The 25,204-nt window shown below is 37.8% G+C and overlaps 2 protein-coding genes across 2 annotated transcripts; both read right to left on the bottom strand.

Annotated features, from left to right (window-relative positions):
- Positions 1-7,757: 7,757 nt before the first annotated feature.
- LOC128060775 (olfactory receptor 8H1-like) lies at positions 7,758-8,687 on the bottom strand. Its single transcript, XM_052653154.1, has one exon. It carries the CDS (start codon positions 8,685-8,687, stop codon positions 7,758-7,760), a length of 930 nt encoding a protein of 309 aa, XP_052509114.1.
- A 13,953-nt stretch (positions 8,688-22,640) lies between these two features.
- On the bottom strand, positions 22,641-23,588 carry LOC128060778 (olfactory receptor 8H1-like). The gene has a single exon (XM_052653157.1). The coding sequence runs from the start codon at positions 23,586-23,588 to the stop codon at positions 22,641-22,643; it is 948 nt and encodes a 315-aa protein (XP_052509117.1).
- Positions 23,589-25,204: the final 1,616 nt, after the last annotated feature.

Raw genomic sequence — 25,204 nt, 5'->3', positions numbered from 1 at the left:
AAAGAGATAGAGGAAAACAATAGAATGGGAAAGACGAGAGATCACTTCAAGAAAATTAAAAATACCAAGGGAACATTTCATGCAAAGATGGGCTCAATAAAGGACAGAAATAGTATGGACATAACAAAAGCAGAAGATATTAAGAAGAAATAGCAAGAATACACAGAAGAACTGTACAAAAAAGATGTTCACAACCCAGATAATCATGATGATGTGATCACTCACCTAGAGCCAGACATCCTGGAATGTGAAGTCAAGTAGGCCTTACAAAGCATCACTATGAACAAAGCTAGTGGAGGTGATGGAATTCCAGTTGAGCTGTTTCAAATCCTGAAAAATGATGCTGTGAAAGTGCCACATTAAATATGCCAGCAAATTTGGAAAACTCAGCAGTGGCCACAGGACTGGAAAAGGTCCCTTTTCATTCCAATCCCAAAGAAAGGCAATGCCAAACTACCACACAATTGTATTCATCTCAGACACTAGTAAAGTAATACCCAAAGCCAGGCTTCAGCAATACATGAACCGTGAACTTCCAGACGTTCAAGCCGGTTTTAGGAAAGGCAGAGGAACCAGAGATCAAATTGCAAACATTCGCTGCATCATCAACAAAGCAAGAGAGTTCCAACAAAACATCTATTTCTGCTTTATTGAGTATTCCAAAGCCTTTGACTGTGTAGATCACAATAAACTGGGAATATTCTGAAAGAGATGGGACTACCAGACCAACTGATCCACATTTTGAGAAAACTGTATCCAGGTTAAGAAGCAACAGTTAGGACTGAACACAGAACAGACTGGTTCCAAGTAGGAAAAGGAGTACGTCGAGGCTGTATATTGTCACCCTGCTTATTTAACTTATATGCGGAGTACATCATGAGAAACGCTGGGCTGGAAGAAGTATAAGCTGGAATCAAGATTGCCGGGAGAAATATCAATAACCTCAGATACGCAGATGACACTACCCTTATGGCAGAAAGTGAAGAACTAAAGAGCCTCTTGATGAAAGTGAAAGAGGAGAGTGAAAAAGTTGGCTTAAAGCTCAACATTCTGAAAACTAAGACCATGGCAACCGGTCCCATCACTTCATGGGAAATAGATGGGGAAACAGTGGCTGATTTTATTTTTCTGGGCTCCAAAATCACTGCAGATGGTGATTGCAGCCATGAAATTAAAAGATGCTTACTCCTTGAAAGGAAAGTTATGAGCAACCTAGATAGATATATTCAAAAGAAGAGACATTACTTTGCTGATAAAGATCCATCTAGTCAAGGCTATGGTTTTCCCAGTAGTCATGTATGTATGTGAGAGTTGGACTATGAAGAAAGCTGAGTGCCGAAGACTTGATGCTTTTGAACTGTGGTGTTGGAGAAGACTCTTCAGGGTCCCTTGGACTGCAAGGAGATCCAATCAGTCCATCCTAAAGGAGATCTGTCCTGGATGTTCATTGGAAAGACTGACATTGAAGCTGAAACTCCAATATTTTGGCCACCTGGTGGGAAGAGCTGACTCATTGGAAAAGACCCTGATGCTGGGAAAGATTGAGGGCAGGAGGAGAAGGGGACCACAGAGGATGAGATGGTTGGATGGCATCATCGACTCAGTGGACATAGGTTTGAATAAACTTTGGGAGTTGGTGATGGACAGGGAAGCCTGGCGTGCTGCAGTTCATGGGGTTGCAGAGAGTCAGACACGATTGAGTGATTGAACTGAACTGAACTGAGTCCATCAATGTAACAATTTACAAATATGCTGATTATTACATTTAAACTGATCCATATTAAATATTCACTGATCTAAGTGTATTGCAGGTGTCATTCATTCTGTGATTTGTTTCACACCCTATTGTTATACCTATAATCCTGGAATTCTGTAGATTGATGTTAGCTCACATTAATTATAGGAAGTCTTCAGCACACATCGTGAATTACTTCTCCATTCTGGAGCCCCTGTGAAGAACCTCCATGTGAGCTCACACAATATGTTCCATCCAGGTATATGGGCATGACTTTTCCACTTTGGCTCAACATCATATATTTTTATTCCATTATCAAAGTATTTTTTTATTACTGTAGAATCATAGAAATAAATTAGTCCATTTTGAAACTCCAAAAATTATACTGAAGGTAGAAGTAATATTTATTGAGAGTATGCTTAAGGTTAAGTCAGTTCAGTTCAGTTGCTCAGTTGTGTCTGACCCTTTGTGACCCCATGAACCACAGCAAGCCAGGCCTCCCTGTCCATTACCAACCTCTGGAGTTTACCCAAACCCATGTCCACTGAGTCGGTGATGCCATCCAACCATCTCATCCTCTGTCTTCCCCTTCTCCTCCTGCCCTCAATCTTTCCCAGCATTAGGGTCTTTTCAAATGAATCAGCCCTTCCCATCAGGTGGCCAAAGTATTGGAGTTTCAGCTTCAACATCAGTCCTTTCAATGAACATCCAGGACTGATCTCCTTCAGAATGGACTGGTTGGATCTCCTTGTAGTCCAAGGGACTCTCAAGAGTCTTCTCCAACACCACAGTTCAAAGGCATCAATTCTTCAATGCTCAGCTTTCTTCATAGTCCAACTCTCACATACATACATGACTATTGGAAAAACAATAGCCTTGACTAGACGGACCTTTGTTGGCAAAGTAATGTCTCTGCTTTTCAATATGCTGTCTAGGTTGGTCATAACTTTCCTTCCAAGGAGTAAGCATCTTTTAATTTCATGGATGAAGTCAACATCTGCAGTGATTTTGGAGCCCAGAAAAATAAAGTTTGACACTGTTTCCACTGTTTCCCCATCTATTTGTCATGAAGTGATGGGACCAGATGCCATGATCTTCACTTTCTGAATGTTGAGCTTTAAGCCAACTTTTTCACTCTCCTCTTTCACTTTCATCAAGAGGCTTTTTAGCTCCTCTTCACTTTCTGCCATAAGGGTGGTGTCATCTGCGTATCTGAGGTTATTGATATTTCTCCCGGCAATCTTGATTCCAGCTTGTGCTTCTTCCAGCCCAGCATTTCATTAATTCATGATAATTAAGTCAGTTGTCAAGTAAACTTGAAAGGAATTCTTCTGGGAAACTCCGCTTATACACCAGAATTTCAGAAGCAGATTTGTAGGTTTGTATAAAACAGTTGTAATAAATTATTGTAAATTTGATGAAGTTAGGAAGACCAATTCTAATCATGAAATGTTTGTCTTACTAAGACAAGTGTGAAACAAAAATCATATTTATGGGTAGATAAAAATGTAAAGCAATTTTAAAGAAATTTATTTCCTAAAATTATATAAAAAATAATTTAATAAATAACAAAATATGACTTTAATAAGTACTTTAGTACTGATCATTTTTCATTGACTTAGAATACATTATATCCATTCTATAGGAAGTTTAAATTTTTTTTTTTCTTTTCAGGGGAAAATAAACCTTGTTTGTATCTTGTGATATGGTTTCTGTTATTTTGGCTTGGTGTTCATCTTTGAAAATCTTTTAAGTATGTCTTGCTTTCTTTGTCTATATATTTTTCCTGTGTTCTATTTTCCTGACTTTAATTTAATGGAGTTTATTCTTTTTTTTTTTAATTCCCATGATCTCTTTTCCTTCATCTTGTGTAAATAATATTTTGTTGTTGCTCAGTCACAAAATCATGTTCAGCTCTTTGTGACACCAGGGACTGCAGCTTTTCTGTCCTCTATTAACTTCTGGAATTTGCTGAAACTCATGTCCATTGAGGCTGTGATGCCATCCAACCATCTCATCCTCTGTTGTCCCGCTTTCACTCTTTCCCAGCATCAGAGACTTTTCCAGTGTGTCAGCTCTTCCCATTAGGTGGCTGAAGTAAGAGAGCTTCAGCTGCAGCACTTCAGCATCTGACCTTCCAACGAATCACTTGATGGTCATTTGAGCTGTTTCTATTCTTTGGCTTTCATTCATAGTGTTTATGAACATTCTCATGCATGCACTTAAGTGAATTTATGCTTTCAAATAACTTTAGATACTGAAGATTAGACCAAAACCAGATGGCTTTGTGATAAAATGTACCAAATATAATGTTTTTTTAAATCAATCATTCAACAGTGCAGAAGAGGACAGCATTTGGGAGGACAATGATCAGCAACATAAAAGAAACTTAGTTTGCAGGATTGTTGTCATTTATTCGCTAAATCGTGTCAGACTCTTTTTGGTCACATGTACCGTAGCCCACCAGGTTTCCTTTGTCCATGGGATTTTCCAGGCGGGAATGCTAGCCTGGGCCTTCTCCAGGGGATCTTACTGACCAGGGCCCATGTCTGCTGCTCCTGCATTGGCAGCAGAATTCTTTACCACTGATTCACTAAGGAAGCCCAGTTTCGAGAATTATGTTGTGAAAAAGACTCATCCACATATCCTAGTCAGCCAAAATCTGGAAGTTTATAACCAAGGATACTTTTTTCTTTGCTGAGCCAGTCTTTCTGAATCCCATTTTTACATCAAGCTAGCCTGTACTCTGACTATTACCGATTCTCTTCCTAGAACAATATCATCTTTGGGAAGACTGTTCTTTGCTTAATGGAATTTTCCTTCTGTGAATAGGGCTGGGCCTGGACATTTGAAAAGACTTAGCTACTATTGTCCAAATCACGCTGGCTGGTATTAGCATGTTTTAGAAAATGTCTGCCAACAGTATAAGCCTTTCAACAGCCCCTGGTATTTTATGTAATACTTTCTTTAATATAGTAATGAATTTTATTTTCTCAGTTCTGGTAATCATAGTACCATTTTGTTGAAAATGTCCAATCAGTGGTGATGAGAAATATTAACAGTGGAGTTAGACTATCAGTGTTCAAACGTGAGCTTGTTCTTTGACTAGTGAGTGATCATGGACCACTGGTTTACTGTGTTCTTTAGTTTCATCCTCTATAAATTGCAGCCTTCAGGTACATTCATTGAGGTTTAGAGCTAGGTGCTGGGGAGATGGTGCTGAACAAACTAAACAAGAATCCTCATTCATTAAACTTACAGGATAGTGTGAGGTGCAGCAGACAAGAACTCAAACACGCTAGTAAAATACGACAAAAGCTTAAATGCAGATAACTGCTATGGAAAATAAATGAAACTCACAAGGGGGAAGGGAATAGGTACACATTTGAATGTTCTTACTAAGAATAAAATAGGAAGGAAAGCATGCATTTCTCTGCAAATAGGACATTTCTGAATGAAAGGGAAAAATGGAAAAATTCCAAGAACTATCATTATTAGTGTGGACAGAAGAGTTAGGGTGTCAGTCATCAAATCAAAATGAGCGTGATTGATAGAATAATACAGAATGAGTTAATGCAGGTAAGGAGTGGGACAAGGTCACTGTGGAGCAGTGGGCTATCATGAAGATTATAACACAAAAAGAACAACCATATGACAAAGAAACCCCACTCCTAGGCATATACCTGGAAAAAACTATAATTCATAAAATGCATACACTCAAATGTTCATTGCAACACTATTCACAAAGGCCAGAAAGTAGAAATAAGCTATATGTCCATTAACAGAGTGAAAATTTAATTCAAGAATTTATTTTTAATAATCATAACAAACTTATGGGAATTATGAGAAAGGCAATGCTATTTTAAAATGCACAGAATTTCAACCAAAAAAGCAGTTTTCTGAAGCTTTTGACACATCACACACATTTAGGGGTTTTAAGTGTTTTCAGAAAGCTACTGAAGAAATATCACTGCATGCAGATTTTTAACTTGATGAATTTGCACACATGTCATGTCCAAAGCATTGCAAAATGAGTCTGGATTTTTCCCATTTGCCAAAAACACATTCACCCTAGATTTCAATGACAGAAGAATAACTAATGGTAAACTTGTAAGAGTACAAAGAAAGCTGCTGAAAACTTCATAGGAAATGAGAGAAATGCGACTTATCTAATGCAATACCACGTACATACTAACTATCGATCGAGCATGTGCTGTTGTTGTTAGCCCCTAATTGGTGTCCGACTCTTTGTGACCGCATGGACTCTAGCCCGCCAGCTTCTTCTGTCCATGGGCGTTTCCAAGCAAGAATACTGGAGCGAGTGTGATTTCCTTCTCCAGGGAATCTTCCGGGACCAGGGCTCAAACTGGTAACCCCTGCATTGACAGGTAGATTCTTTTCCACTGAGCCACCAGGGAAGTCCCCCAGAAGATTATGTTATTGCTGCTGTTCAGCTTCTCTGTTGTGTCCGACACATGTGTGTGACTACATGGACGGTCGCCCATTAGCCTCCTCTGTCTGTGGGGACTGCCAGGCAAGAATACTGGAGTGGGTTACCATTGCCTTCTCTGGAGGATCTCCCTAAATCAGGGATCCAGCCTGTATCTCCTTCATTAGCAGGCCAATTTTTTTTTTACCACTAAGGCTACAGGAATGCCCAGAAGAACATATATAAAAACTTTTTCTTTTCCAATTTTATATTTTCCAAGTTTTTTGAAGAAATCTTGAAGTGTTGAGCATTTACTTAGTTGTTTGTGTATTTGTCTTTTAAGTAAACTAAAGATAATTTATAAATTAGAATAATATTCTTTAAGAAAAAAATAAAACATTATAAGTTAAAAATAAGCAAGGATGTGAACATTCTAATAGTTAGCATTTCTTTGTAAGGCCTTAAATGCTTTACATCAATTGTGTGATATAATATCTACAATAACACTATATATCTGGAATTATTATTTACTTGGTGAGGCTGAGGAAACGAGTCCAAAAGTTTCAATGATTTTTTCAAATGTTACAGAGCTACAAGGGTTGCAAATCAAGAAAAGAAATCCTGTAACGGATAGTTCCAAAGCAAGTGCTACTAATCACTCTGTTATATTGCTTCTCTACAAAGTACATGAAATAATTTCTAAAACTGTTATTACTGTTCCTAAAATGGACCTCTTTTCATAATAAAATTCTCTAAATTTGTATGATACTGTTTAAAAGGTAATAACTATACGTCATCATTCTGCAAATCAGTTGTCCTTAAAAGAACACCATGAATTTAGCATGTTTCAACATTCCAAATTATTTTCTTGAGGCATATTCCAGGAAAAAGGCTTCCCATGGCTCAGGGTCAAAATTTGTTCCCAGTGCAGGAGACGTAGAGGATGCATGGTTCAATCCCTGGGTTGGGAAGATCCCTTGGAGAGGAAATGACAACCCATTTCCGTATTCTTGCCTGGAATATTCTGTGGACAGAGGAGCCTGGTGGGCTATGGTCCATGGGGTCGCCAAGAGTTAAACATGACTGAGCATGACCATAGTGCCAAGAAATGCCCAAGATCATATTAGATCAAGCAAAGAATCATTCAAAAAAGAAAGCAAATAAATAAATAGTTCGGTTTGTTTCTGGAAAGAGAAAAAAGGGAAATAAAATACAAATAAGAAAAAAAAAATGGCGAGCATGAACACTTACCTTCAATGCTATTTTAATTGTTCAGAACCCTTTATCTGGGCTTCCCTCATAGCTCAGTTGGTAAAGAATCCGCCTGCAATGCAGAAGACCCCAGTTTGATTCTGGAGTCTGGAAGATCCCCTGGAGCAGGGACAGGTTACCCACTCCGGTATTCTTGAGCTTCCCTTGTGGCTTAGCTGGTAAAGAATCTGCCTGAAATGCAGGAGACCCAAATTCGATCTCTGGATTAGGAAGATTCCCTAGAGAAGGCAAAGGCTCCCCACTCCAATATTCTGGCCTGGAGAATTCCGTGGACTGTATAGTCCGTGGGGTCACAAAGAGTTGGACACGACTGAGCGACTCTCACTTCGTCTTCTGCATGACTCTACTGAGAGCATTTTTCACTTCCTTGTTTCGAAGACTATATATGAGTGGATTCAGCATGGGGATGACAATAGTATAAAACACAGAAGCTATCTGATCCTTTCCCAAGGAGTAGGATTTACTTGGTTTTAAGTAAGTAAAAATCATAGTGCCATAAAAGACGGTGACCCCCAGAAGATGTGATGCACAGGTAGAGAAAGCTTTTTGCTTACTAGAAGTGGAAGTAATTTTCAGGATGGTAGACACGATGGAGACATAGGACACTGCTATTGTAAGAAGAGATAGCACTAGGCTGGAGCCAGCAAAAGTGGATATGATGATTTCTATGTCATGTGTGTCAGTGCAGGACAAGGCTAAAATCGGGGATAGATCACAGAAAAAGTGAAAGATTATATTGAATTTGCAGAAATGCAATCTGCTCATGCAAAGTCCATTAACAAAAGAGTCCATAAAGCCCATCAAATAACATCCAAAGACTAGGGAGCAGCAACGTCTGGTGGACATGACAATCGGGTAACGCAGAGGGCTGCAGATGGCTGCATAGCGATCGTAGGCCATGGAGGAGAGAAGGAAACATTCAGTAGCGCCCAAGAAGACAAAGAAAGACATCTGAGTGAAGCAGTTCAGGTATGAAATATTCTGCTTGGAAGTCAGTAAGTTGTCTAAGGTTTTAGGGGTGATGACACTTGAGTAACTGAGGTCAAGAAATGACAAGTGACTGAGGAAAAAGTACATGGGGGTGTGAAGCCGGGAATCCAGGTAGATTATCAGGATCATCCCCACATTCCCCAGCACAGTGATCAGGTATATCAGGAGGAAGAGGGTGAAGAGGACCAGCCGGATCTCTTCAGAGTCTGTCAGTCCCATGAGGATGAAGTCAGACACTTGTGTGATATTCCTTCTGCCCATAGTGTCCAAATGCTCCAAACTGTTGAGAAATCAAAGTTGATGATATTCAGCAGGAATTACTTCAAAAAATAAAAAAAAAATTACTTTGTGTATGTATGAATGACATCACTTATTTATATTAATTTAGTGTTTCCATGAAGTGATGATAAGGAGGTGTGTATAGTGTATGTGGAGACAAAAACTTACCTTGATTTCCAAATGTAAAAATAGGTGTGAGTTGACATTTGAATATAGTATAACAAAAACTAATTCATTGAAGAATTAGAATAAGCCTGATATGGTCCTAAATGCTCCTTTTAAGGCATTTAATTAATGCATTTCATGAGATTTTTATATCATAATTAGTACTGTTTTAGCCATATTTTTCTGATGAGACAAAGTGCACAGATAGTTTAATTAACTTGTCCAGATATAGAACTACTAAATTTTGAAACTGCAATTCCGCCTCCATAGATTAACTCCAGAGAGCATGTCCATAATACCATGAGATTTTTATATCATATTTAGTACTGTTTTAGCCATATTTTTCTGATGAGACAAAGTGCACAGATAATTTAACTTGTCCAGATGTAGAACTACCAACTTTTGAATCTGCAATTCCGTTTTGATAGATTGACTCCAGAGAGTATGTCCATAATACCATGTGTGTGTGCTCAGTCATGTCCGACTCTTTGCAAACCCTATGCACTGCAGCCCTCCAGGCTCTTCTGTCCATGGAATTTTCCAGGCAAGAATACTGGAGTGGGTTGCCATATCCTCCTCCAGTATATCTTCCCCACTCAGAGATTAAACCCATGTCTCCTGCATAGCAGGCAGATTCTTTACCACTACACCACACCATAATACCATACTCCTATTTATAACTAACTTCAACAAAACCAAGGGTAAACTGCTGGCTATATGATGAAGAATGATAAAAGAATAGTTTTAATGTACTATGTTGTTCTGTTCTTTCATTTCAAATACTATTTAATGGTAATGACAAGTATCCAAACTCAGCGGACTTTAATAGGGAGCATTAAAATGATAGACCATACGTTAGTACTAATTTCCAAAAAATATGATATCTTTCTAACTTGACCACTAACAAATTTCTTCCAAAATTATATTTCTAAAAAATGCTAATGACTTGTAGACCCTGATTATATCAACTCTGTACTTCTCCTTCCACAAATCCTGACACTTTTTAATAAGGTCTAAAAGATAACTGCATGCATATTCTGCTGATAAAGTTCCCGTTTTGTTGGATCCTGCCTAAAACCTTCCAAATTTGAGAATGATACTTACTTTCAGCCAAGTCGGTGTAAAAACACTTTCTTCCAGTATTTTCTCTCTAGCAGTATGTCAAACTCCAATTTTTCTCACAAATAACACCAGAAAACCATTTCAGTTGAAAATTTCTGTGAGGCGATATTTGTTTTCTTTGAGGTAAGTTCTTTTTAAATTTTAGCACATTCATTTTGTTTTATTCTGAGGCAAAAAGAAATCAAATAAAGTTTTGTTCAACTCCTGATCATGCATAAAATTTGCCAGGAAGTTATGTCTAAAATGAGTATCAGGGATCAACTGTGTACATATATGTAAGTGGAGCACCATATCTCTTGCCTCTCATCCTGATAACTCCAGGGTACCTCATATTCTGGAGACTGATGATAATGCAAACTTTGGTCATCTCTGTGGACCAATTTCCAAGCAAGATTACTTGGCATGTCTCCAAGGACAAAATTTCAAGTACTAGATGCTGCTATGCTAAGTTCTGAGAAACTAATTTTTTCCCTTAAAAGTTGATGTATGGCTAAACCAATACAGTATTGTAAAGTAAAATAAAGTAAAATTTAAAAAAAGAAAAAAATAAATAAATGAGCAGTTTCTGGCTTAGGTCAGGTAATTTCTCAAGATGATTTTTTTAGGCCTATTATGTAGAGTAATCAACCAGCTCCAAGAACATCCTAAGAGAAACGTGTGTGTTTAGTATACTTAACATGTCTGAATTTCCCGTGGCCTTCAAAATGTATATTCCAGCTCTGCTCCTATTTTATCTGCCTGAAACATCTTTTAAAGGAATTCATAAACATAACAAAGAAGTTTCTAAATAAATACTTGGGTCTTGATTCTCTACAGTTTTGATAAATCAAACTCCCCCCGCCCTTTTCTTAAATTTAGCCAGAGGAAAACTAAATGAAAGATTATACAAAAATGATCCCTTTAGATGCTTTCTGACTCAAAGTACAATTTTTCTCTTGGGTATATGCCTTCCCTTTTATGCAATGATTCAAAGCAGAAGCAAGCTGATGATACTACATTCAAAGTAAAAATCCAAGTAGAAAAAAAAAAAAGCAGCCACACAGTGAAGAGCCTAACGCTGTGGCCATCCAACGTGATGCTCTAAATCTATGCCTACTGTGGTAGAGAAACTGTTTTTAGAGGAATACTTACTTATTCTGTGACTGAAACTATCAGGGATGGAATGATGCATTTTTACGATGAAACGTTTATATTTAAATTGTGACAATATAATAGGAGTGGACTTCCCAGGTGACACTAGTGGCAAAGAATCTGCTTGCCAATGCAGGAGATACAAGAGACACGGGTTCAATTACTGGCCAGGGAAGATGCCCTGGAGGAGGAAATGGCAGCCCACTCTAGTATTCTGGCCTACTGAATCCCATGGACAGAAGAGCCTGGTGGGCTACAGTCCTTAGTGTTGAAAAGAGCCGGACACAATAGAAGTGACTTAGCACACATGCATTATAGTAGTAAATATGTACATTGGGGGAAAAAAGTAAATATAATAAAATTCAAAGGACAATATGAAATAAACCGAGCTAATTTAACATTTTGATTAGTTTCCCAATTATCTTTTTCTTCATAAAATGCTTATTTGTAGACCTCTAGATTTGCAATAAAGGACAAAAAATGGTATGGACCTAACCGAAGCAGAAGATATTAAGAAGAGGTGGCAAGAATACACAGAAGAACTGTACAAAAAAAGATCTTCATGATCCATATAATCACGGTAGTGTGATCACTCACTTAGAGCCACACATCCTGGAATGTGGGTCAAGTAGGCCTTAGGAAGCATCACTATGAACAAAGCTAGTGGATGTGATGGCATTCCAGTTGGCCTACTTCAAATCCCTGAAGATGATGTTGTGAAAGTGCCACATTCAATATGCCAGCAAATCTGGAAAATTCGGCAGTTGCCACAGGAATGGAAAAGGCCCGTTTTCATTCCAATCCTAAAGAAAGGTAATGCCAAAGATTGTTCAAACTACCACACAATTGCACTCATCTCACTCGCTAGCAAAGTAATGCTCAAAATTCTCCAAGCCAGGCTTCAGCAATACATGAACTGTGAACTTCCAGATGTTAAAGCTGGTTTTAGAAAAGGCAGAGGAACCAGAGATCAAATTGCCAACATCTGCTGGATCATCGAAAAAGCAAGAGAGTTCCAGAAAAACATTTATTTCTGTTTCATTGACCATTCCAAAGTCTCATACCGTGTGGATCACAATAAGTTGTGGAAAATTCTGAAAGAGATGGGAATAACAGACCAACTGACCACCCTCTTGAGACATCTATAAGCAGGTCAGGAAACAACAGTTAGAACTGGACATAGAACAACAGACTGGTTCCAAATAGGAAAAGCAGTACGTCAAGGCTGTGTATTGTCGCCCTGCTTATTTAACATCATGAGTAACGCTGGGCTGGAAGAAGCACAAGCTGGAATCAAGACTGCCAGGAGAAATATCAATAACCTCAGATATGCAGATGACACCACCCTTATGGCAGAAAGTGAAGAGGAACTAAAGAGCTTCTTGATGAAAGTGAAAGAGAAAAGTGAAAAAGTTGGCTTAAAGCTCAACATTCAGAAAACGAAGATCATGGCATCTGGTCCCATCACTTCATGGGAAATAGATGGGGAAACAGTGGAAACAGTGGCTAAACAGCATATTAAAAAGCAGAGACATTACTTTGTCAACAAAGGTCTGTCTAGTCAGGGCTATGGTTTTTCCAGTAGTCATGTATGGATGTGAGAGTGGGACTATAAAAAAAGCTGAGTGCCGAAGAATTGATGCTTTTAAAATGTGGTGTTGGAGAAGACTCTTGAGAGTCCCTTGGACTGCAAGGAGATCCAACCAGTCCATCCTAAAGGAGATTAGTCCTGGGTGTCCATTGGAAGGACTGATGTTGAAGCTGAAGCTCCAATACTTTGGCCACCTGATGGGAAATGCTGACTCATTTGAAAAGACCCTGGTGCTGGGAAAAAGTTTGATGGTGACAGGAGAAGGGAATGACAGAGGATGAGATTGTTTGATGGCATCACCGATTCAATGGACATGAGTTTGGGTAAACTGTCGGAATTGGTGATAGACAGGGAGGCCTGGTGTGCTGCAGTTCATGGGGTCGCAGAGTCAGACACGATTAAGCTATTTTCACTTTCACCTTTAATACATACTTTAATACTGGTTATTCTTTGTTGATTTACTCATAACACATTATATGTATTCAATAGGTAATTTTTAATCTTTTCATATTTTGGGGAAAGATAAATCTTGTTATAGCTTGTGATATCTCTTCTCTTTCTTTGACTTAGTTTTCATTTTTGGAGGATCAAAATATATGCATATTCTGCATTCTTGATCTATGTTGTCCTACTGTCTTCCTCACTATATTCTTTCTAATTCATTTATTTATAATTAGAGGATACTTGCTTTACAAATTGTGTTGGCTTCTGTCATACATAAACATGAACCAGCCATAGGTATACATATGTCCTCTCCTTCTTGAACCCTCTTCCCACCTCCCACCGCATCCCACCCCTCTAGGTTGTCAGAGAGTACAAGATTTGAGCTCCCTGTGTCATATAGCGAATTTCCACTGGCTATCTAGTGTTGCATGAGGTAATGTACAGGTTTCCACGCTACTCTCTTAATTTGTCCCCCCGCTCTATCCCCTGTTGTGTCCAAAGTCTGTTCCCTGTGTCTGCGCCTCCATTGCTGCCCTGCCGATAGGTTCATCGTTACCATCTTTCCAGATTCCATATATATACGTCCTGAGAAAACCACAATTGAAAAAAACACATACATTTACCCCAGTGTTCATCATTGACTATATTTTTATGAGATGTATTCACTTTGAAATTATTTGGCAGGACTTGTTTTCCGTTATCTAACATAAATAATATTTAGAGAAACACAAACCATAGGCATTTTCTTAAAGTTATATACCATAAATTTCACATTTTGTACAACACCAAAGCCTTTGACTATGTGGATAACAATAAACTGTGGAAAATTATGAAAGAGATGGGAATATCAGACCACCTGACCTACCTCCTGTGAAATCTGTATGCAGGTGAAGAAGCAACAGTTAGAACTGAACGTGGAACAACAGACTGGCTCCAAATTGGGAAAGGAGAATGTCAAGGCTGTAGACACCCTGCTTATTTAACTTATATGCAGAGTACATCGTGAGAAATGCTGAGTTGGATGAGGCACAAGCTGGACTCAAGATTGCCAGGAGAAATATCAATAAGCTCAGATATGCAGATGACACCACCCTTATGGCAGAAAGCAAATAAAAAACTAAAGAGCCTCTTGATGAAAGGGAAAGAGGAGAGTGAAAAAGTTAGCTTAAAGCTCAGCATTCAGAAAACTAAGATCATGGCATCTGGTCCCATCACTTCATGGGAAATAGATGGGGAAACAGTGGAAAAAGTGGCTAACTTTTTTTCTTCTGAGCTCCAAAATCACTGCAGATGGTGATTGCAGCCATGAAGGAAAGTTACTCCTTGGAAGGAAAGTTAAGACCAACCTAAACAGCATGTTAAAAAGCAGAGACATTACTTTGCCAATAAAGGTCCATAGGGTCAAGGCTGTGGTTTTTCCAGTGGTCACGTATGGATGTGAGAGGTAGACTATAAAAAGGCTGAGCACTGAAGAACTGATGCTTTTGAACTGTGGTGTTGGAGAAGACTCTTGAGAGTCCCTTGGACTGCAAGGAGATCCAACCAGTCCATCCTAAAGGAAATCAGTCTTGGATGTTCATTGGAAGGACTGATGCTGAAGCTGAAACTCCAATACTTTGGCCACCTCATGCGAAAAGTCGACTCATTGGAAAAGACTCTGATGCTGGGAGGGATTGGAGGCAGGAGGAGAAGGGAATGACAGAGGATGAGATGGCTGGATGGCATCACTGACTCGATGGACATGAGTTTGGGTGAATCCGGGAGTTGATGATGGACAGGGAGGCCTGGTGTGCTGTGGTTCATGGGGTCGCAAAGAGTCGGACACGACTGAGCGACTGAACTGAACTGATAGTCCATGGGGGCTCAAAGAGTAGGACACCACTGAGTGACTTTCACTTTTAATGGACTGGAAATAGATAATAATGCAACACTTGGTCATCCCAATTACCAAGGAAGATTTATCAGAATGTCTCCAAGTACAAAAGTTCGAGGACTAAATGCAGTTGTGCTGTGTTTTGAGAAGCCGATTTTCTCTTCCTTAGGAGCCATACAATGAATAGCTTAATGGTTAGGTTGCCCTTTGTGATTTGCTAAATTTATCCCTAGATGGTAGAGAAACTATTTCTAGAGAAATTCTTAATCTATCATTGAAGCCACCAAGGGTGAAATGACATATTGTTTACAGTGAAACTTTTATATTTAAACATGTGATATGGTTATAGGCATTAATATGTTCATTAGAAATGAGACTACAACAAAATTCAAAGAATAATATCAAAATTTTGTCACATTTTGATAAATTTCTCCCAATTATGGTTTGTTCATAGAATGCATATTTGTATACCTCTAGATTTTCATACAGAGAAGGCAATGGCACCTCACTCCAGTATTCTTGCCTGGAAAATCCCATGGATGGAGGAGCCTGGTGGGCTGCAGTCCCTGGGGTCGCACAGTCAGACACAACTCAGTGACTTCACTTTCACTTTTCACTTTCATGCATTGGAGAAGGAAATGGCAACCCACTCCAGTGTTCTTGCCTGAAGAATCCCAGGGATGGGGGAGCCTGGCGGGCTGCTGTCTATGGGGTCACTCAGAGTCGGACAAGACTGAAGTGGCTTAGCAGCAGCAGCAGCAGATTTTCATAATTAATATCAGAATGCTTGTTCAATACCCGTTCTCAATTTATGCTAAAATTTCATAACATATTATGACCAACGCTATATTAGCCTTTTGTAAAATCCATAATTTCATGTTCTATGCATTGACTGATAGCTCACAACCAACTTTGTTCTAGTGAAGTCTTCCTCAAATGTTAAGAACTTTCTTAAATATTACTTATCCAGCATGAGGAAACAAAGAAAGACTTAGAAGCAATAACAGAGCATCAGATGAAATATTCTTGTGAAGCTTTTTTTTCTCTGAGTTTTTTTATTTTTTTCCTTTTTTTCAAATTATTATTATTTTTTACTTTACAATATTGTATTGGTTTTGCCACACATCAACATGAATCCACCATGGGTGTACACATGTTCCCAATCCTGAACCCCCTCCTACCTGCCCCTCCATCAACTCATGATAATTAAACCTATTTTATATAGATTTAAAAATGACTCTTACAGAAATCTCTGCTCATACTTCAGAATTTCAGGAGATAATTTGTTGGTTTGGATAAAGGAGCTACTTTTGCATTTATTGTATCATTTTTGAACTTTAGATGGAGAAGGAAATGGCAGCCCACTCCAATATTCTTGCCTGGAAAATCCCATGGATCGCGGAGCCTGGTAGGCTACCATCCATGGGGTCACAAAGAGTCGGACACAACTGAGCGACTTCACTTCACTTCACTTTGAAATTTAGAAGGGCAAATTTAGTCACCAAAAGTTAGTTTTACTAAAACAAATGTGAAATAAAAATCAGGTTTATGGCAAGATAAGATAAAACTAAACATAAATTTTTAATTTTTGCTTTAAATTGTATAAAAAATTTTAACATAATAAAGACACTTTGACTTTAACCAATCCTTTAATCTGATCATTCTTTATTGACTTACACAGAACACATTATATCCATTCATAGGAAATTTCAAATATCCTTTCATTTGCTTATTCTAAATAGTTCATGTGAATTGCTTCATACTGTATGTTGTGTCTTGTGACTAAAGTATTTCCTTAAAATAAAGGTTTCAAAGTTCACCTATGATGTAACATGCATACTCACTTTATTTTTTTCTTTATTGTCATACTTCCCTCTATTGAATGCTTATATCACACTTCATTCATTCATCATCATCTGATGGCCATTTGAGTTGTTTCTATTCTATAGCTGTTATTCACACTGCTTATGAACATTTTCATGCATTTGCTTAAGTGGATTCATGCTTTCAATTAACTTGAATAGATACTGAAGAGTAGGCCCAGGCACAGATGGTTTTACTGGTAAATTCTACCAATACTTATGAAAAATCATCGATACTTTCAACAATGCAGAAGAGGACAACATTTGGGGGCTAACCAATTAAAAACATAAAAGAAATGTAATTTCCAGGATTATTCTGTGAAAAAGAGTCATCCACACACCCTACACAGTTAACATCTAGGAATTTGCAACCGAGGATATTGTTTTCTTTATTGAGACACTCTGTTTTTGAATCTCACTGTTACACCAACATAGCCTATTCCCTGATTATTACAGATTTTTTTTAGAATAATACTATTGAGGGATAAACTGTTCTTTAATTTTCCTTCTGTGAATAGGACTGTGACTGTATGTTTGCAAAGGCCTATCTAGTAATGCCAAAACTACACTGTCTTCAATCAGCATTTCCAGAGAATGTCTGCCAGGTACATACACCTTTCAACAGCCCCTGGTATTTTCTTTAATGTTTTCTTTAATATAGCTATGAATTCTACATTTTCAACTATGATAATTGCAATACAATTATGTTGAAAAAATATCCAATCAGAAAGTGGTGATAAAGCACATGAACGCTAGAGTTAGGGTATCTGTGTTCAAATGTGAGCTAGCTTGTTCTTTAACTAGTGGACTGACTATGGACCACTGTTTACTCTTTCTGCACTGCAGTTTCCTCATCTGTAAATTGCAACCTTCAGATATATTTTGAGGCATAGATCTAGTGCTGGGGATACAATGTTGAACAAATTAAGCAAGAATCCTGAACTTATTAAGTTTATATGATAGTGCGTGTATGGAGGGGGGAGAGGAGCAGACAAGAAAAAAAATGCAAAAATGCACTAGCAAAATATTATTGATGGTCGGATGTAGATACTTGGTATGGGAAACAAACGAAACATGAAAAAGAATAGAGAACAGGTACAATTTTAAATAAAGTGGCAAGGATGTTTTTATTCAATAGAATAAGACCAAAAAAAAAAAAAAAAAAACATGTAATTGTCTATGAACAGACATTTCTGAATGAAGGAAAAATGGAAAAAATCTCAGGTAGTATCAGGACTGGTATACACAGAAGAGTTAGGATGTCATGTGGTTAAATCAAAGGGAATATAATTGATACAATAGTAAGGAATGAGTTCATGGAGGTTAGTAGTGGATGCAAGGTTATTATGGACGAGTGGGATCTTAAGATTTTCATTTTTACTCTTAGTGAGATAAGACCTGTAGGATTATTGAATGAAGTAATATATTCCAACTTACTCTTTAACAGTATGATCGCTCTGGCTCTCACATTGACATTTAAATTCAAGAGGGACAAGGCCAAGCAGAGACAAGCCCAGAGACTGCAGCAACGATTCTAAGACTATGATGGTTCTTTGAACCAGAGTGGGTAGCAGAAAAGATGTTGAGAAGTAGTCAGAATTCAAATATACCATGTGTTTTGAATCTATATATTATCTTGATAGATTGGATGTGAGGTGTATGAGAAAAAGAGAAAATTTCAGGAGTCCTTTTAAGTCATTGACTGAATAAGTAGGAGGATGGCCTTCCATCACCTGAAATTAACATGTGGATGTTGCTGGTACTTACCTGTAAGTTCTCTTGTGAAGATAAACTCTTTCACTCTATATCTAAATCCCTTTAAATATTGGTGGTAGATGGGAAATACTTAGCAAAATATATTATGATCATTCTATTTATCAATTATTTGACAATAAATGCAGCTGATTATGTTTTTGTATTTCTCTCTGTATCATATTTTATTAAATAGCATTTTGGCATGGCACCATAAAATAGCATATTATATTTTAAATTACTTCAGACACCGTTTTACATAAAATGTGGTATGCACTAATATAACAAGGAATTGAAAATATTTGAAATATTTCATATGGCCTATAGATGATATAACACAATGCACATGTGTAATAATATTACTTATGTTTCTATTATCATATAAATGTATTCTAAACTACATTATTATAAGAAGGGTATAGTCAATTTATAGAGTTTAGGTTGATTTAAAATTTACTAATTTAAGAATTGTCCACATCATAGAATCTGTTCATCATATTTGTTTGCAGAAAATAAGAGGATACGTTTCCTAACCATAGAAATAGAAATGAAAGCATAATAAAAGCATACTTTATAAAAGAGGCTAGAAAACTGAAAAGGGCCCATAAATATATGCAAGTACATTATGCTTATGAATGATAACAAAAAAGACAAAAAGTATATTGTTAAACTAATGGAAGCAAAAACAAGTAGCAATTGCTTTAAGTAAACAATCTAGAAAACATTGAAATCAGAGAAAAGCAGTCATGATAACTTTAAATGGCCTTGATAAATGATGTTACTTTTGAAACAAATTATCAGAAAATGATTCATATTTAAAACACTTAAATATGTTAACAGTTTGAAGTAGTAAAAGCAATGTAAACTTTTAACTCCTAAAAGAGAATTGCACTTTTGCATCTTATTATTATTAAAATAATCAACTATAATTTTCAAGAGAAAAAAATTATTTTAAAAAATGAAAGTTTATAATTATTATAGTGTGAATAAATTGATCTATCTAGTTACAAAAATTTAAACAAAAAATATTAAATGCTTGGTAAATGAATGAAAGAGGAGAGTGAAAAAGTTGGCTTAAAGCTCAACATTCAGAAAATGAAGATCATGGCATCTGGTCCCACCACTTCATGGCAAATAGATGGGGAAACAGTGGAAACAGTGTCAGACTGTATTTTGGGGGCACCAAAATCACTGCAGACGTTGACTGCAGCCATGAAATTAAAAGACACTTACTCCTTGGAAGGAAAGTTATGACCAACCTAGACAGCATATTTAAAAGCAGAGACATTACTTTGCCAACAAAGGTCCATCTAGTCAAGGCTATGGTTTTTCCAGTGGTCATGTATGGATGCGAGAGTTGAACTGTGGAGAAAGCTGAGTGCCGAAGAATTGATGCTTTTGAACTGTGGTGTTGGAGAAGACTCTTGAGAGTCCCTTGGACTGCAAGGAGATCCAACCAGTCCATCCTAAAGGAGATCAGCCCTGGGCATTCTTTGGAAGGAATGATGATAAATGAAACTCCAGTACTTTGGCCACCTCATGCAAAGAGTTGACTCATGGGAAACAACTCTGATGCTGGGAGGATTGGGGGCAGGAGGAGAAGGAGACGACAGAGGATGTGATGGCTGGGTGGCATCACTGACTCGATGGACATGAGTCTGAGTGAACTCTGGGAGTTGGTGATGGACAGGGAGGCCTGGCGTGCTGTGATTCATGGGGTCGGCAACGAGTCGGACACGACTGAGCGACTGAATTGAAATGAAAAATATGATCTTAACCTTTAAATAGCAGAGTAGATTAAAATTGAAATTCAGTATTATGTACAAGAAAAACTTTAAAATAAGGGAAATTTTTAGCGCTCTACCAGACTAAAATTAATGAGCTAACACAAAGACTGAATTCATTGTAAATTTGTAGTTTTACTTCTTATCTCTAACTGTTGCTTCCTGACCTGCATCCAGGTTTCTCAAGGGGCAGGTCAGGTGGTCTGGTATTCATGTCTCCTTCAGAATTTTCCACAGTTTGCTATGATCCACACAGTCAAAGGCTTTGGCATAGTCAATGAGAAATCCTGAGCTGGATGAGGCACAAGCTGGAATCAAGATTTCAGGGAGAAATATCAATAACCTCAGATATGCAGATGACACCACCCTTATGGCAGAAAGTGAAGAGGAACTAAAAAGCCTCTTGATGCAAGAGAAAGAGTCTCAAGAGTGGAAAAGTTGGCTTCTAGCTCAACATTCAGAAAACAAAGATCATGGCATCTGGTCCCATCACTTCATGGGAAATAGATGGGGAAACAGTGGAAACCGAGTCAGACTTTATTTGGGGGGGCTCCAAAATCACTGCAGATGGTGACTTCAACCATGAAATTAAAAGACACCTACTCCTTGGAAGGAAAGTTATGACCAACCTAGGTAGCATATTCAAAAGCATCGATATTACTTTGCCACCAAAGGTCCGTCTAGTCAAGGCTATGGTTTTTCCAGTGGTCATGTATGGATGCGAGAGTGGGACTATAAAAAGGCTGAGCACCGAAGAATTGATGCCTTTGAACTGTGGTGTTGGAGAAGACTCTTGAGAGTCCCTTGGACTGCAAGGAGATCCAACCAGTCCATTCTAAATGACATATTTTAACTTGATGAATTTACAAACACTTCATGTTCAAAGAAGTGCAAAATGAAAGTCAATCTTTCCCATGTATCAAAAACACATTCATCTTAGAATTCATTGACAAAGAAATAAAGTTAATCTTGATAATGTACACAGTAAACTGCAAAAAGGTGCATATGAAATGACAGAAGTATTGTTCTAGCACATTATATATATACATATACATAACTATCAATCTGGAAGAAAACATACAAATTTATTAATTTTTAGGGTGTTTCTATTTCCTTAAATTTTCAACATTTTTCAAGTTCTCTGCAATATTGACATGTACCATTTTAAATCCAAACCTGTGAGGTGCTGAGTTTTCTCTTAGCTGTTTGTGTGTTTGTCCTTTAAATGTACCAAAAGTAATTTAATACAATAAAGAGAATATTCTGTAAGAATAAGACACTGTGCATTAAAAATACTGAACAAATAAGAGTGTTCTAATGATAATGCTGCTGCTGCTAAGTCGCTTTGGTCATGTCCGATTCTATGTGACCCCATAGATGGCAGCCCACCAGGCTCCCCTGTCCCTGGGGTTCTCCAGGCAAGAATACTGGAGTGGGTTGCCATTTCCTTCCCCAGTGCATGAAAGTGAAAAGTGAAAGTGAAGTCGCTCAGTCGTGTCCGACTCCTAGCGACCCATGGACTGCAGCCTACCAGGCTCCTCCATCCATGGGATTCTCCAGGCAAGAGTACTGGAGTGAGTTGCCATTGCCTTCTGCCTTCTTCTTCTTCTAATGATAATAGCCTTTAATAGTACTACCTTAAACACTTACATCAGTTATATGATTTAATCTTTAGAAAAACTCTATGGACCTGGAATCATGATTTATTATGTTCGATTGAGAGGATGTTTTATTTAAGAGTGACACAGCTGAAAGAGTTGCAGATCTAGAATCAAAAGTCTGGAGTGTTTAGTTCAATAACAAAAGCACTCTGCTATACTGCTTTTCCTCAATGTAAATGGAATAATTTCTAAAATTATCATTGTTCCCAAAATGAAGCTCTTTTCTGTCATAAAATTCTCTGAATCTGCACGAAATACTTTAAAATGTGGTAAGTAAAATTTTTATTTTGCTAATCAGTTACCCTTAAAAACAGATAGATTTGCACCATGGATTTAACATGTGTCAGTGTTTCCAATTACAATGCGGATTTCTAAAGGCATATTCTAATAAATGTCCAAGAAAATATTTGGTCAAGCAAAGGAAAATTCTACTGAATAAATGAAAAAATAAAGAACAAGTAAAGTCTTCAATTCATTTCTGGAGAAAGAGGAAGGAAATGCCATAAAGGGAAGAAGAAAAAAATAATAGCTTAAAAGTTCAGCATCACTCTTATTTTAATTGCTTGGAAGCCTTTCTTTTCTGAATGACTCTACTGACAGCATTCTTCACTTCCTTGTTTCTAAGACTGTATATAAGGGGATTCAGCATGGGGATGACAATAGTATAAAAAACAGAAGCCACTTGATCCTTTCCCAAGGAGTAGGACTTACTTGGTTTTAAGTAAGTGAAAATCATAGTGCCGTAAAAGATGGTGACTCCCAGGAGATGGGAGGCACAGGTAGAGAAGGCTTTCCGCTTCCCTGAAGTGGAAGAAATTTCCAGGATGGTGGACAGGATGAACACATAGGACACGGATATTGTGATAAGAGACACCACTAGGGTGCAACCAGCGACAATGAACACCATGATTTCAATGTCGTGTGTGTCAGTGCAGGACAGGGATAGAATTGGGGATGTGTCACAGAAGAAGTGGTAGATTACATTGGAGTTGCAGAAATGCAATTTGTTCATGCAAAGCACATTGACAAAGGAATCTGTAAAGCCAATCAAATAGGATCCAAAGACGAGAGAGCAGCATCGCCTGGTGGACATAACCACCTGGTAACGCAGAGGGCTGCAGATGGCTGCATAGCGATCATAGGCCATGGAGGAGAGAAGGAAACATTCAGTGGCACCCAAGAAGACAAAGAAAGACATCTGAATGAAGCAGTTCAGGTATGAAATATTTTTGATGGAAGTCAGTAAGTTGTCTAAGGTTTTAGGGGTGATGACGCTTGAGTAACTGAGGTCAAGGAATGACAAGTGACTGAGGAAAAAATACATGGGGCTGTGAAGCTGGGGGTCCAGGCGGATTATCAGGATCATCCCCACACTCCCCAGCACAGTGATCAGGTATATCAGGAGGAAGAGGGTGAAGAGGACCAGCCGGATCTCTTCAGAGTCTGTCAGTCCCATGAGGATGAAGTCAGACACCTGTGTGATATTCCTTCTGCCCATAGTGTTCAAATGCTCCAAACTGTTGAGAAATTAAAGTTGAAACTTATCAGAAATTACTATATTGTGTTGGCTTTGTGTTGCTATATATGACCTGACATATTTATATTTGCTTAGTGTTTCTAAGAACTGATGATAATGAGGTATGGACTGTATATAAAGAAAAAAATTGATTCCCAAATGTATAAATAGATGTAAATTGACATTTAAACACAACAAAAAGTAGTATATTGAATAAATTGTATAAGCCTGAAAGTAAAAGAAAGTGAAGTTACTCGGTCGTGTCCGACTCTTTGAGACCCCGCGGACTGTAGCCCACCAGGCTCCTCCATCCATGGGATTTTCCAGGCAAGAGTACTGGAGTGGGGTGCCATTTCCTTCTCCAGGGGATCTTCCCAACCCAGGGATTGAACCCGGGTCTCCCACATTGGAGGCAGAGGCTTTAACCTCTGAGACACCACGGAAGCCTCCTAAATGCTTCCCATTATTAATGCATTTAATGCCCATGAGTTTATTATACCATAGTATTATTACCCACATTTTTCATATGAGAAAAAGGGAACAGAATTTGGGTAATGTGTCTGTCCATAGTTAGAACTATTAAATGTTGGCTCTGTATTTCTACCAAGATAGACTGACTCCAGAGAGTATGTCCATTATATTCCTGTCATAGTTAATTTCAAACATGCCTATTAAAATGCTGTATATATCATAAACAGTCATATTAGAATATTTTTAATATACTACGTTCTGCTATTTCTTCCAATATTATTTAATACAAATGAAAAATAACTATCAATCTTTGGACTTCAGTAGACTGACCACATACTTAGTATTAATTTCCAAAAGACACAAACTTATCATAACCTGGCCATTCAAAATCAATTAAAATAAATAAATTTATATTAAAAAAAAGAAAATCAAATTTCTTCCAAAATTATATTTCTAAATGGCTAAAAGACCAAGATTATACCAACGCTATATTTCTGGGTCCACCAGTCCTGGCACTACTGAAGGCAAAGATATCTAAAATGATATCTGCATGCATACTCTTCTGATATTATTCATGCTTTATTTGATTTCAACTAAAATCTTCAATTTTTGAGAACAGTACTTACTGGGAAGCAAGATTGACTGAAAAACACCTTCCTCTAATATTATCTGTCTTTCTGTCATATAATATTTGTTTCTTTGAGATAAATTCTTTTTAAATTTAAGTGCAGTCATTTTGTTTTATTCTGAAGGAAAAATTAGTCAACCTAGAAAGTTTGTTCAGTTCCTGATCAAATGTAGCATCTGCCAGGAATGTATGTCTAAAATGAATATCAGAAGCAGAGCAGAGTATGCCTTGCCTCTTATCCTAATAATTCCAGGGCACCTCACATACTGGGGATTGATGATTGCAACACTCGGTCATCCCTGTGGACCAATTTCCAATGAATAATTCTTGGCATATCTCCAAGGACAAAAAGGACTTGGCATGTCATCAGGGCTAAATGCAAGCATGCTAGGTCATGAGAAACTAGATGTCTTCCTTTCCAAGACCCACAGTGAGGGGCCTAATGGCTTGGTCTTCCTGTGTGATGCTCTAAATTTTTGCCTGGGTGGTAGAGAAACTA

The sequence above is a fragment of the Budorcas taxicolor genome, chromosome 15 (assembly GCF_023091745.1).
Source record: "Budorcas taxicolor isolate Tak-1 chromosome 15, Takin1.1, whole genome shotgun sequence".
Lineage (NCBI taxonomy): Eukaryota > Metazoa > Chordata > Mammalia > Artiodactyla > Bovidae > Budorcas > Budorcas taxicolor.
This window is presented reverse-complemented; position numbering and strand designations above follow the sequence as displayed.